The following is a 13,158-nucleotide window of genomic DNA, read 5'->3' as shown; positions in this document are numbered from 1 at the left end:
TTAACCTTATGTAAATATTTTTTTTGAATTTTATTTTGTAGCAAGCGGTAGGCAGGTCTGAGCATGAAGAGTTATGCTCTAGCATTCATTGTGTTCTGGCTTGCTTAAAGAGTGGCAAGATGTAATTTTCGGTGATCTATATCTGTTTTGCCCTAATGTAGTTTCAAATGTACAATGAAGTTACATGAACAATAAATGCTCCTAAAAATCACAGATTCAAACTTAGCTTGAGTTGAAAGTACTGTGTTTCCCTGAAAGTAAGGCCTACCCCAAAAATAAGCCCTAGTTTGGGGGCAAGGCACACACCTAAAAAATCAAGTGGGGTGGGGTGTGGAGTTGCCTCACGCACCTCGCACTTATTTACCTTGCTGCCAGGCCTCTCCTCGCTGGCCCACTTCTTTTGCGGCATCTTCTGCAGCCAGGCCTTCATTTCTAAGTCTTAGGCCTTTCCAGAAGGCCACTGCAGCCGGTACTCGGCTGCATTGGCCTTCCGAAAAGGCCTGACTGCGAAATGCAGGCCGGAATGCAGCTGCAGAATGAAGCTGCTCCTTCAGTCGCAGAAGAAGTGGACCGGCTTGGGGGGGGGACGTTGTCGGTGCCTGAGGTGAATGTAAAAGACATCCCCAGAAAATAAGACCTGATGCCTCTTGGAGGCAAAAAATAAAAAAATAAGACCCAATTTTATTTCGGGGGAAACACGGTAGCAGTTCCCCTTTGTGTTTGAAAGAAACTTCGTTAAGAGGGATGAGATTCAATAACTATAGAGTAAACATTATGAAGGAAATAGGGCTTTAATTGATATTGCATTCTTTTTTTTCCTTAGGTATATGATGTTAATTGATGGTAAGAATGAAGTTTATATGATTGACAGAGATAACTCTGTGTTTCATGTGTCTAATTTGGAGTTTCCGTTTCGTAAAGATCCACGTGTGCATTTAGAAAATACTCTTTTGGATGGGGTAAGAGGTTTTCTTTGCAGAATCATGCTTTTCTTAAATTCAGTATTGAATTTTGTAGTGATTACTGTAATGGTGAAATGCAAATACTACCCTACTAGGGCAGACTCCTAGGATTCACAAAATAAATTGCTATTTACCAAATATGTGTCTTTAGGATTGGTTTCTAACATCCACACTGTAATAATGTCTTTATGTTATTGTTGCTACTCCCAAGTTCCAGAGCTGGATCTTATCAGAGAACCATTAAAAGTGAGAAATTTTAATAGAAATAGCTCCTTGTTTTTGCTGGTATCATCATTCCACAGCTGAACAAATTATCACTTTATCTTAACCTAAGATTGCAGTGATCTTTGGTGAAATAGCACGTAAATGCATCAATCAACATTGTTTTGTTTTGAAGAAATTTTTATTAAACGTTTTACAAAAAACATTCATGCACAAACTAATAAGGAATTAAAGGAGAAAGGAAAGAAAAAAGTGCAGAAAGAGAGCAGAAAAAAGAAGCTTCCATTTTCTTCTGCAGCAAGAACACTTAGACCCAGCACTTAGACTTATATACTGCCCCATAGCCCTTTACAGCACTCTCTGAGTTGTTTACAGAGTCAGCATATTGCTCCCAACAATTTGGGTCCTCATTTTACTGACCTCAGAAGGATAGAAGGCTGAGTCAATCTTAAACTGGTCAGGATTGAACTCCTGGCAGTCAGCAGAGTTAGCCTGCAATACTGCATTCTAACCACTGTGCCATCGTGGCTTCTAGTAAATACAAAATTACAAAATTAATTCTTGCTGTCTGATTACAAAGGAAAGAAAAAGTGCACTTTTTCTATGATACAGTTTTTTCCTAATCATCAAAACCACAAACCATAAGTGTATTTTCCCCCCATTTCATGCAAAAAGTCTGCATAGGGTTGCCAGGCAGCTATAAATGTAGATGTTTTGTCTCCAATCAAAGAAGTTAATTTAGCCATCTCTGCATGTTCCATGCAGAATCTGGTTTAGTTGTATTTTAATCTTTAGAATCTTCTGAATTATGCATGTATGCATTTGTATCCAGAATATTTTGGCTTTTATTCATATACACCAAACATGTTAAATGTCCCTTCATGCTCACATTTCCAGCCTATTTGAAGTAACTTTACAGATTCTAGAGAATTTGTCTGGTGGCAAGTTTCAGCAGTACATCATTTTATAAAAAATTCCACTACAAAGCAAGTTTTCTTTATGCTACAAGTTGTAATAAATCATTAATAGTGAAATGTGTCTCTGTCATGCTAGTCACCAATGAAAAGGGCTGAAATTGGTCCTAGGCAAGAGATCCTACTATATTTATTTTACTATGGAACTTTACAAAAATGCCTTGCTGTTAGAGCAACATGTCAACAGATCATTTCTTGAGCTGATTTAATTCTTGAGTATTTTAGGCATGTTTGTTCATTTAACCTATATTCTGCCTTTTGTCCAGGAGCTCAGGGCAATTCAAATGGGCATTTTCCTTCATTTTGTCCCTACAGTAAAACCACAATGATGGTCATGGTGGTTATGGAGAAAGAAATGAATCATGATATATCTTTTAAAATCTTTAATCACCATCACTTTATATAATTTCACACTTGGGTTTATTTAAATTGGCAGTAATGAGTTCCCTTACCCAACCCATAACTTTCAATCCAATGACACGCAGTATCTTTTTCAGATTTGCTGCTCTATCTCTTCCCAGGACCAATGACTTCAGTGCAGTGTGAGAGGTTTTTCTTTCAAAAGTAAAGTTTTTCTTCATCTAAACCTGGAAGATTAAAAAAAAGACCAAAATAACAAATTAACAGACATTTAAGAATAAATCAGAGGGCATATTAGCCGTTGCAGCACAAGTATAAGTCTCAACAGAAGTCATAGGCTCCTTTAATATTGGTCTGAATAAAAGCTGTTTTTATTTAGTACCTTGAAAACCATATTCAAGGTCAGGAATAGTTCTAAATGCACACAGCTTAAAATACCAAGGTGCTTGTTAAATGTAATCACTTTGCAACTAAATCTATTAGTTCTTCAGACTCCTTTATTGGCAGTTCAGCGCATCACTTTGAATAAACCTACACAATTCCCCCCTCCCAGAGTTATTTTTTTATTTCCTTAGCAACACAATAGGGAAAACAGAAATCTTCACAGGAACTACTGTTGTTCTCACTTATTGTTCTCTTTCAAAGTTATAGGCACACACAGATACAGCACTCAGAACTTGAAGTATTTACTCTGGTTGAAATAAATAACAGACTGAAATGTAATTCAAATGCCTACTGGAGAGTGCTTGCCTGAAAAGTGTCATTAGAGTCCAAAAAGCAATAGCCTATTCCAAATACTTTCCAAGAGTCACAGTAAGCCAAATTAGGTAGTCAGCCAGTCAAGGGGTCACAAACAAGAAACAGGAACAAGAGTCATGAGCTGGGAAGCCAGATGGTTGTCTCCAACAAAGACTGCAAAGATGCTATCTAAATCTCTCTGCAGACAGCTGTCTGCAATTACTCATGCCTCACCTTTTGCTTAGTGAAGAGCCTCATCAAGCACTGTTGCTCTGCTTGACTGGGTATACATCTAAACGTAGAACTTTGGTGTGAGGGAGTTGTGCTTAGTCATCTGTCTGTTCTAGTGGAACAGGAGATGTCTATGGCTCCTCAGCCTCCATTGAATTCTAGCTTACTGATTCCTGGGGCTAACAATCCTGAAGCACAGACAGGAGCAACATAATCAAGATTCAAGGTCAGAGTCAGATACTGCATCATGGCACATAATAGTTATTGCCTTTAGCACAATAATGTTGCAGTTCCTGAATTTGATTGATTTCATGTTAATGAAAGGAAGAGTCTGCTATTCAGGTGAATGTACGGCTGTAGCTTTGCCTCAGAATGACAATATCTTGGTATCATCTTACGGGTTCCTAGTTTCAGTTATTTTCTGAAAGGGATTATGAACAGGAATTATAAATGGATCTGCTTTACAAAAATTATTCCTAAAATGTTGATATTGTAAATTGTATCCTTGAATATAAAAAATGATAAAATTCTAAGAAAGCTGCTACATTATTCCATTTTATCCCCACTCATCTCTTTCAGTTGCCGCCTTGATTTTGACAAAAGACAAAAATAAACCAAATCAACCATGTTGAAAACAGTGTCCAGTATAAAAGAATGTTTTAGTTAAAATCAGTTGTGGAAATCATAAAATAATATTTAATTTAAATCAATTGTTTAACTGTTGCCAACATTGTTGAATGAATATTAAAATACTGTTTTGCTTTTCTTTTTAAGGAAATGATAATTGACAAGGTAAATGGTCAAGTTGTTCCTCGGTACTTGATATATGACATAATAAAATTCAGTGTAAGTATGTTGTATTTTGATTATTCCACTTGACTATGGAACCTGTAGGTTTAGAAGGGAGGAATGTTTTTAATAAATATAGATAAATCAAAGAAGTGCCATTGGAAAGACCAGAAGAATGCACACAATCACATCAGTCAAATGATATAAATCATATAATACAGTGCCTTATTTGTGGAAATATAGAATGCACTTTCAAATATGTTTACAGTGGTTTGAATGATAGAACTAATCGGAGTTCTAAAGTTAGTCCAGGTTTTTCTAAAAGTTCTTGAAGAATTCTGTTAAGATAAAAAAGGGGTGGGGTGATATAGAAAACTGATGAAGAACTGCAGGTGTAACTTCATTTTTTAGGTAGATTATTTTTAGAGCCACCCAGAGTTGTTTATGGAGATAGGCAGCTATAGAAATCAAATCAAACCAATAAATTTAGGGAACTTGGGAAGTACAAGTAGCTTTGCCTTATTGAACTGAGAGAACAGTAGATTTTCTGAATGAACTTCCAGTTATAGATGTATTATGCTCAGAATAGAACAAAAGGCAAAACCTGTGTTATGTACTGAAAGTGTGCCAATTATTGCTCTGTTCTTTTTGTTTTGTTATGTTTTGAGCCCATTGTTGTCTCTGCCTCTCATTACTACTTTGTCAATACAGTATTCTGTTTTTAATTCAGTAAATTATTTTTATGGATCACTTGTTTGCTTCTTTGCTGAAACATAGTTTTTCTTATCAGAAAAGATTCTGATAATATTCATTCTTATTCAGTAAAGTTAAGATGTTCTAGAAGTTGTTGAACTGAAGATGCAAAAGGTTGTTTGATTCAATAAGGAAGGAAGGTCTGTGTTGCGGGCTACATTTTATTAGTATACTATCTGTGGTTGCAATCAGTAATGTTTGTGTCAAAATATTTCAGATAGCATTGAATTCAGTGGGAATCACTAAAGGGACTTTACTAGGCAGCATTGTGCTTCCAATTGAAGGACAAGTTCAGCCTATATGTTATCAGCAGAAGCAGAAGCAGAAACAGAAGCAAGGGGCCATTAACAGCAGCCAAGCTGTAAAGATTTGTTAAAGTCAATAAACTGTCTTTATGCTAGATATAAAGGTTTAATTGCAAAAATAAAAAGTTAATAATATTTGATTTGGCAAGAAGTAACATGGGCAGAAAGCCAGTTTGTTCTAGAGATTTAAGGCACCAAACTAGAAATTGGGAGACCGAGTTGTAGCCATGCCTTGGAGACAAAGCAGCGATGTGACGTTGAACCAGCCATTCACTGTCAGCCCTAGGAAGCAGGCAAGGGCAACACACTTCTGAAAATGCTGCCAAGAAAACTTCAAGCACACATACATGTTACATCCTTAAGTAACGGCTGTTAGTTCTGTCTTCTTTTTCTTTGACATTTACACAAGGTGGGAGTTCTAAAACATAAGCTTTTCTCATTATGTCTAAACTTAGGGCAACTCTGGTTCATGTGTTTTATTTAGGAGATCAGGTTAATCGATTTAAAGTGGCTTGAAAAATGAACCATTAGCTCATGTGGAGTTGCACCTAAACGACATGGATCTTCCCTATATTTAAAGACTTAAGAGATTTAAGATGCTAGGAAAACAATAAGAAAGGAAACCTTTAATTCAAAACATGTTTTGACAATACCAGAAATAAAGTTGAGTGCAGGCTAATTATTATCCTGCTGTGCTATACTTGCAAAGAGGGAAATGCTCACAGTTTCTTCCTGATAATAGACTGTTTGCTACCCTCACAAGGCAAGACTAAGCTATCCTCCCGCTTGTTCTTCCTAGAAGATAAAAAGTGCTATTGCCGATGATCTTTGGTTCTCTAACTGACAACAGAAAGCAACTTTCTCTTCTCGATAATGGAAAGATGAGATTAAAAGCTACTGGAAACAACTGATCCATAGATTTTGGTGGTTGGGAAGTACAGCTACTTTAGTAGTTCCTTAATGTTCTGAGAGGAGAAATAAAATGTACTGTTCAAAATGAGGACAGTTATTTTTTTTCTTAGACATGCCTGTCCAAATGCAAATTGGATTCTACAAGGTTAAATAATGGGAAGAGATGTAATTTTCTTTACAGGAGGTCAGACTAATTAATATACGGGTCATTCTGGTCTTAAAAATCAAAGTCTGAGCTGATAATGTAGTCAGTATGTGATGAATTAATTTACCCATTTCCTATTCATATCATTTCTGCAATAGGTGTAAGAGAATTCAATTGCTTCCTTCAGCTTCAAAAAAAAAAAGCTTCAAAAATTTGAGATCCAAATTTGTTTTTTTTATTGAAAAGTTTTACAAACTTTTAATGAAAAAAGATTCTATTAGAATGATGTGGGAAGCTCCATTAATGAAATGTATATGCTGCTCACCCCACTGTTGCAGCAACTCTAGGTTGCTTGCAGGATGATAGAAATAAAATACAACACAATTAAAATTAAGAAAGATTAAATAAAGACTAAAAACCAAAGGACTGGTGACTATCCTATCTGCCATCCCCTGAATAGAGCACTATTATTGGGTGCCCCAGACCAGCTGGCAGAGCCAGGTTTTAAGGCTCTTTTGGAAAGCTAAGAGGGTGGCAGCCGACCTCACCTCTGGGGAGAATATTCCAAAGGGTGGGGGCCATAGCAGGAAAGGTTCTCTTGGACTCCATTTGAAATTCTTTGGCAGAAGGATCTGAAGTAGGCTTCTTCCACTCGAGTGAAACAGCTCCTCAGATTATTCCATTTCCGTTGAATCTTGTCTGTCCATGTTTTTCTTTATACTCCGAAATTACAGAGAAAAATTGTTTGCAAAATCCATAGGGATTCCTCTTCAACAAGAGTTGTGCATGTAAAGGCTTGATAAATACATACATAAATACATATTAACCAGTTTATCCCAAACAGATACACCTAGCCTGAAAATCCGCCTAGACTTCTTTAAAACGCTAATACCAAAATTGCTGCTTCCAGTTTTGGTAAAAGTGAAATATTTTGATTAGACCAGATATTTTTACTTTTGTATTATTTAAATATTTTCAAATGGAGTCTAACTGGATCTGATGATTTAACTTTCGGCTGTATGGATGTGTGTGTGCATAACCAGGTTCTGTATTTGAACGAACATGAACATTCTCTCTCTCTCTCTCTCTCTCTCTCTCACACACACACACACACACACACACACACAAACACACACACACACACACACACACCTTCTTATATACTGTACATTACCTTATAATATTTGTAGCCCTCAATTTAATTAGCTGTGCTATTTGTAGAAACCCAACTTCATTATTTAAAGGTCAGCATTAAGAAATTAAAGTGAAATCAGATATTAAATGCATTTTAATGTGTTGAATCATTAATATGTCATAGATTGGTATAAGAAATATATTTAGATTACTTGTTTTGGATATTAAGTTTATGTTATTTTATTAAGTGTTACTTTTATGACCATGTATTTAAGATAATATTTTAAAGTCGAAGAAAATTTATATACCAGTCTTGATAAAGAAACTTCTATACTGAAACATAAAACTTCTTAGTATTGTTTTAACTGGGAATGGGTGTCTTATACTGATTTGGAAGGAAGCAGTTTTGGGAAATGCAGGAGGATAGTGGGAATGGCATTTCTAATGAGTGGTTTTGAAAAGGATCTACCGTAAGTAATAAGGAAAGTATAAGCTACTTTAGGGGAAAACAAGGATGTATTTTTTGAAGAAGGTATGAATTGTCAAAATATCTCTTTGGTCAGAGTGACTGCTTACATTTGCTGTTTTTTTGTTCAAATTTCTGGGCAAGATCAGTCATTATATTCCATGCTTGTTGTAGTAGACTGTCCCTGTAAAGTATAAGGATAATTACAGCCCTTTCTCTCTCTACATTTTGCTGCCCTCTGAATTCTTACCCACAGTTTTTATTGACATCATCGATGCTTTGCTGAGATCAATGTATCTAATGAAGGGAAGAATGGAGAATGCTTATATCGTTAGTCTACAATACATCTCTGATTGAATCGACATTAACTTTTTTGATCCATTGTAATAAACAGACATAGTGCATTATCCACCAGTACATTACACCTTACTGGGAGAGTGAACGCCTTTTTATTTGTTGGCATTCATGCAGTAAAAGAAATATTATAGATGGATGATGGGAAAAAATGAAGTGGAGAAATTGATGGGAGAACAAACAAATATAAGTTAGATTTGTCCATAGTTTGGTGTCTTAAATCAATAAATATAAAACTTGTTTTCAGAATGATTTGAACTCTGACAGGAGAGGAGATGTCCTGTTTCCTTCCAGTCATTATTTTTGTTTCTAATCTTATTGCTAGAGCAAAATTGTGACAATGTTAGAGAATCATTGTTGAGTTAAACACCCCCAAGTGAAATTTTCTTGCCTTCAAGCTAATTTTTATTAATTGTGTATTTATGGACTTCTGATATTTTAATTTGGCAGGGACAACCAGTTGGAGAATGTGATTTTAATATTCGTCTGTCATGTATAGAAAAAGAGATTATACTCCCACGGCACGATAAAATGAAGAACGGTCAAATTGACAAAGCACAAGAACCTTTTAGTGTTCGTAACAAACCATTTTTTGACATCCACGTTGCAAAAAAGGTAAAAATACTTTTGATATCTGCTGAATAGTAATTTTCTTAGCATATAATGCTTCAAGCCTTACAAGACTTTCCTAAATTTAAACATATGCTTTTGAGAGAGAGAGAGAGAGAGAGAGAGAGAGAGAGAGAGAGAGAGAGAGAGAGAGAATGAATACATGTACATGTGTAGAAATAGCTTTTCAATAGATTCCAGCTTCTAATTATTATTTCTGTGCTCAGAAAAGTGCAGGATTAAATCAGGCATGCAACTAAGTCAGAATTTGATCTCTTAATGAATAACATTGCCAGTTATTTTCTGAGAAAATGTTTCTTTTCTCAAATTCTGATGGAAAAAGCAAAGGGGCTAAGAATAAAGCCACACATAGCAGAGTGTGAAGGAGGACATCTAAAATGTCCTTTAGTGAGTATTTAACTGTTAGCAGCTTTGCAAAATTCTTGTCTAGGTTGGGAAATAGCAAAAATAAGTGTTATTTCATAAATAACATGAATAAGTCTCCTTATTAAAGCTTGATTATAGGGCAAGAATCAGACCTGGAAAGATTGAACACAGGCCTCTTATGTATTAGAGATATGGCCTCTGCTGACCTAATGACCCTGTTAATCAAGAGGCATGCCAGATTGATGTATTGCTTCACTTGCTTTTGATCTTTTTTTATTAAAAATGTATAGTAGTTTATGCTGATTTGCATTTGTTCTTATTTATTTGTTTCCACTATGATATAAAGAAATAAATTAATGTTCTATTGATACTTGTAAGTTCATATACAAAACATCACTTATTATTGTATCATTCACTAAAAGTCAGTCTGGAAAACCTATCAACATGGGCATACAGCTCTGCTTTATCATTTCAACTGGTAAATACTTCAATGAATAAGAGAGCTTTTCAGTCTGAAATTAAACTCATTAGACAAGCAATAAACCTTTCAGTTAATGGAATCATGAATACACAAAATCCGAATGTTTTGTGATCTGTAACAGAAATATCATTTCATTTTTCATTTTTTTCCTTCTGTGTTAGTAACAGCTATGTATTATAGTACTTACGCCGAAGCGTCCTTTATAGCCTATAAGACTATATTTTCAGTGGTCATTAGATTTCCAGATGTTCCTGGAAAATGTAGTCCTGTCCTATAATAGTATATGTTAAACTTAATTAATATATGAGGAAAATATAATAGCTAATGATTTCTAACACTAAATATATTCAAGTTGGGCCTGCACTAAATTTATTAAGTATACTGCCATGGCAAATAGTTACATCATACAAAGTGCTTTTGTTAAATTTTATTTAGTCAGACATACATTATCCAGGAGAATTCCATTCTTTTATCCCAGGGTAAACCCTTTCATGATGAATAGACTTTCCTTCCAGAATTCTCACCATCAGCACTAGCTTTTCTAATTGGGAATTAATGAGTTGAACTATAGATGCCAAAGGTCCCCATTCATGGGAAAATCATGTTATCCTATTTTTCCTACCATCAGTCATAAGTCTTTGAGAGATGCAGTTTTTATTGAAGAGTTCTGAAGAGTCTTCCCCCATTTTTTTCTCTCAGTATTTTGGCCTTCTGCAAACTTTGGGCTTTCATGGTGCCAACTTGTATGCAGATGTGTTGTTTAGCTAAATAAGTTTGCGTTTTCTTCTGAACCTTAGTAACAGAGAAAATGATAAGAACTTCAGAGTAAACAACAATGTTCAGTGGCATTTTAATACTGAATCGTTTAGTAGAGTCTGTTTAATCAAAATGCATTGTACAATAGATTTTTCTGTCTTTCTCATGGAAATGGTGCCTGATCATGAGCCATATAATTAATAGTGAAAAAGTTGAATTTTGTGCTTGGATTTAAAGATTGCCATTATGTAATTATTCTTTAGTAAGCATTAGTCACTTTCTTATTATTTATTGCTGTAACTGCAGATTTCTATCTTGCTGCATATTTATAAATCCATCTAGGAAGAATATATTTGGTTACCTTACAAGGCTAACAGAAGAAATAGGGTAAGGGACAAGGGACTTGAGGCAGAGGTAAGCCAGGATCTGCCTTCTGTTCCTACATTTAATATTTCTACAGTTTTCTGAAGTTTTGCTCATCTCTAGAAAGTAATATTGAACTGTTTTCCATCGTCTTATCTTAGCAGAGTAGGGAGTTTTGAAATAGTGATATTTCAGACTTGAAATTAATAATGATTGGTAGAGGATGGATTAGTATTTTGCCACTGTAAAATGAAAATCTGCTAAATATTGAATAGAACAAAAATACATTAGAAGAGACAAGAAGAAATATGTGTTTATTGAACTCACTGACTTCTATAGCTAGAGAGAGGAACAGTTGACACCATCTGGAGCTATTACATTGCCAAAATCATGACCCCCCACTCCTTCCTTTGTTTTATTTTCAGGTTTGTTTTTATTTTCTAGTCCACCAGTAAGTCTGAATCACTTATATCAGCCCTGTATTTTCTGCCAGAATTGACATAGCATTATTTTCTCTGCCTTTTTCCAGCTCCATCTGTTCATTCTCATTTTTCCCCTATTTGTCACTATCTTCTACTGTTGTATCTCCTCCCTAGGCCTTCTCTGTTTTGCACTGTCATTTCTGCTATCTTCATTTTCTTGGAAAAATACCTAGTAGTATTCATTTCTTTTGCTTTTATTAATTTGATCACTGTTCTCTTCTTTGCCTTGTTATTTTTGTTTTTCCCCCTGTGCACTGTAAGAACTTGTTTCTTAATTTCAAGTCATATTATGAAACATGATCCTGACTGAATCATGATTAACACTCATCAGGAGTGACGCTTCCAGTTTCAAATCAAAATAAATTACACTGCAACGAAGAGGTTTCGAAGCTGATGAACTGCACATAGAATTTATTTTTTTGTTTATTTGTATTACCCACTGCTGCCCTCACTGCTGTTTCTTCCTAGTTGCCCTCCAGCTGCTCCTGTTTCTCTCTCACAGCTCCTTCATTTCCTTTCTTAACAGCTGTCCATACCACCTCTCCATTTCTGACTTGAACAATAAACTACACAATCGCAGTTTACTGACTGCTGGGATTTGCTTTTTTGGAATACTGCAGATAAGGTTGCTATAGCTGTCAATTCTTTGGGCTGAAAATAAGCACTGAGAGTTTCACTGATGAGTATCTAAAGCCAGACACCATTGTTCCCTGTTTCTTTCATTTTTGAGGTAACCATGTCAAGAAAAAAGAAGCATTTAAATCAGTTTGTGTGATATTCTAATAATTCAGTTTAGGCAACAGGGCAGAATTACTTATTCAACGAGTAAATAGTGATCTAAAAATCGACTGGGATATTTAAAATTTTAAGCCACTGTAACAATCAACCTGTAAGATAGCCTTTTGATTTGTTTATAATATTCAAATAAGCATTTGGCTTATATTTTTGAATGAGTGACTGAATTAGTTTAATTTGCAGATCAAATCCAAGAAGCATCCCTTGCAAAAATGTTTCTTTTAGTATTTAATGACCAACTACTGGCACAAATTGTGGCAAAACCCTGTATTGCATATCTCTATTTCCCAAGTCTCTCTTGCTTCCATTTTTCCTCCTTTCCATAGCTTACTGTTTTTGTTTTATACATTTTAAGTATTTGAAAAGCAACATGTCGGCTGGGTTAACTGATAATTTAATGACATACAGATATCTTTAATACAAATCTCAAAATGCCACATTAAATATTTCCTCTCTTTTCTCCTTAGTATTTATTGTCTCATATTTAAACTAATACAATTCTTATTGTGTCAATTAAATAAAGATAACATTCTTACATTTATCAGTGATTTTTAGCTTATACATATCCTAGTTATTTTAACATTCAGTCTTTATAGACAATGTACTAATTAGTTTTCCCAATTTTTAGTTTCCCGTTAATATCTGAATTTAACATTTGTTGTTTATAATTTCCAAATTTTGAGTAACCAAAATTCCCTTTATCAAATTCATCACAAAGTCTAATATTCAGGATACACATCTTATCTATTCAAACATACTCTATTTCTCACCATCTTACATCATCTAATTAATAATACAATATAGCATTCTTATTTTCTATTAATTTCCAAATATCTTAACCTAAGTAATCAGAATTTATCTTGTTTCAACATCAAATACTTCCTCTCTTTTTCTCTTAATGTCTACTATCTCATATTTAGGCTAATACAATTCTTATTAT

At 34.7% G+C, this 13,158-nt stretch overlaps 1 protein-coding gene across 4 annotated transcripts in view; it reads left to right on the top strand.

Annotated features, from left to right (window-relative positions):
- Positions 1–13,158, top strand: part of RNGTT (RNA guanylyltransferase and 5'-phosphatase) — a 122,629-nt gene that overhangs the window by 43,727 nt on the left and 65,744 nt on the right. For 2 of the 4 annotated variants that reach the window (XM_081344853.1, XM_081344850.1), the window contains exons 9-11: positions 824–959; positions 4,262–4,333; positions 8,796–8,960. In XM_081344853.1, the coding sequence (XP_081200979.1) occupies positions 824–959; positions 4,262–4,333; positions 8,796–8,960 (373 nt within the window). The remainder of the gene's footprint in view (positions 1–823; positions 960–4,261; positions 4,334–8,795; positions 8,961–13,158) is intronic. The other 2 variants (XM_081344852.1, XM_081344851.1) reach the window with 2 other exon arrangements.

This window comes from Vipera berus, assembly GCF_964194415.1.
Source record: "Vipera berus genome assembly, chromosome: 1".
Taxonomy (NCBI): Eukaryota; Metazoa; Chordata; class Lepidosauria; order Squamata; family Viperidae; genus Vipera; species Vipera berus.
This window is presented reverse-complemented; position numbering and strand designations above follow the sequence as displayed.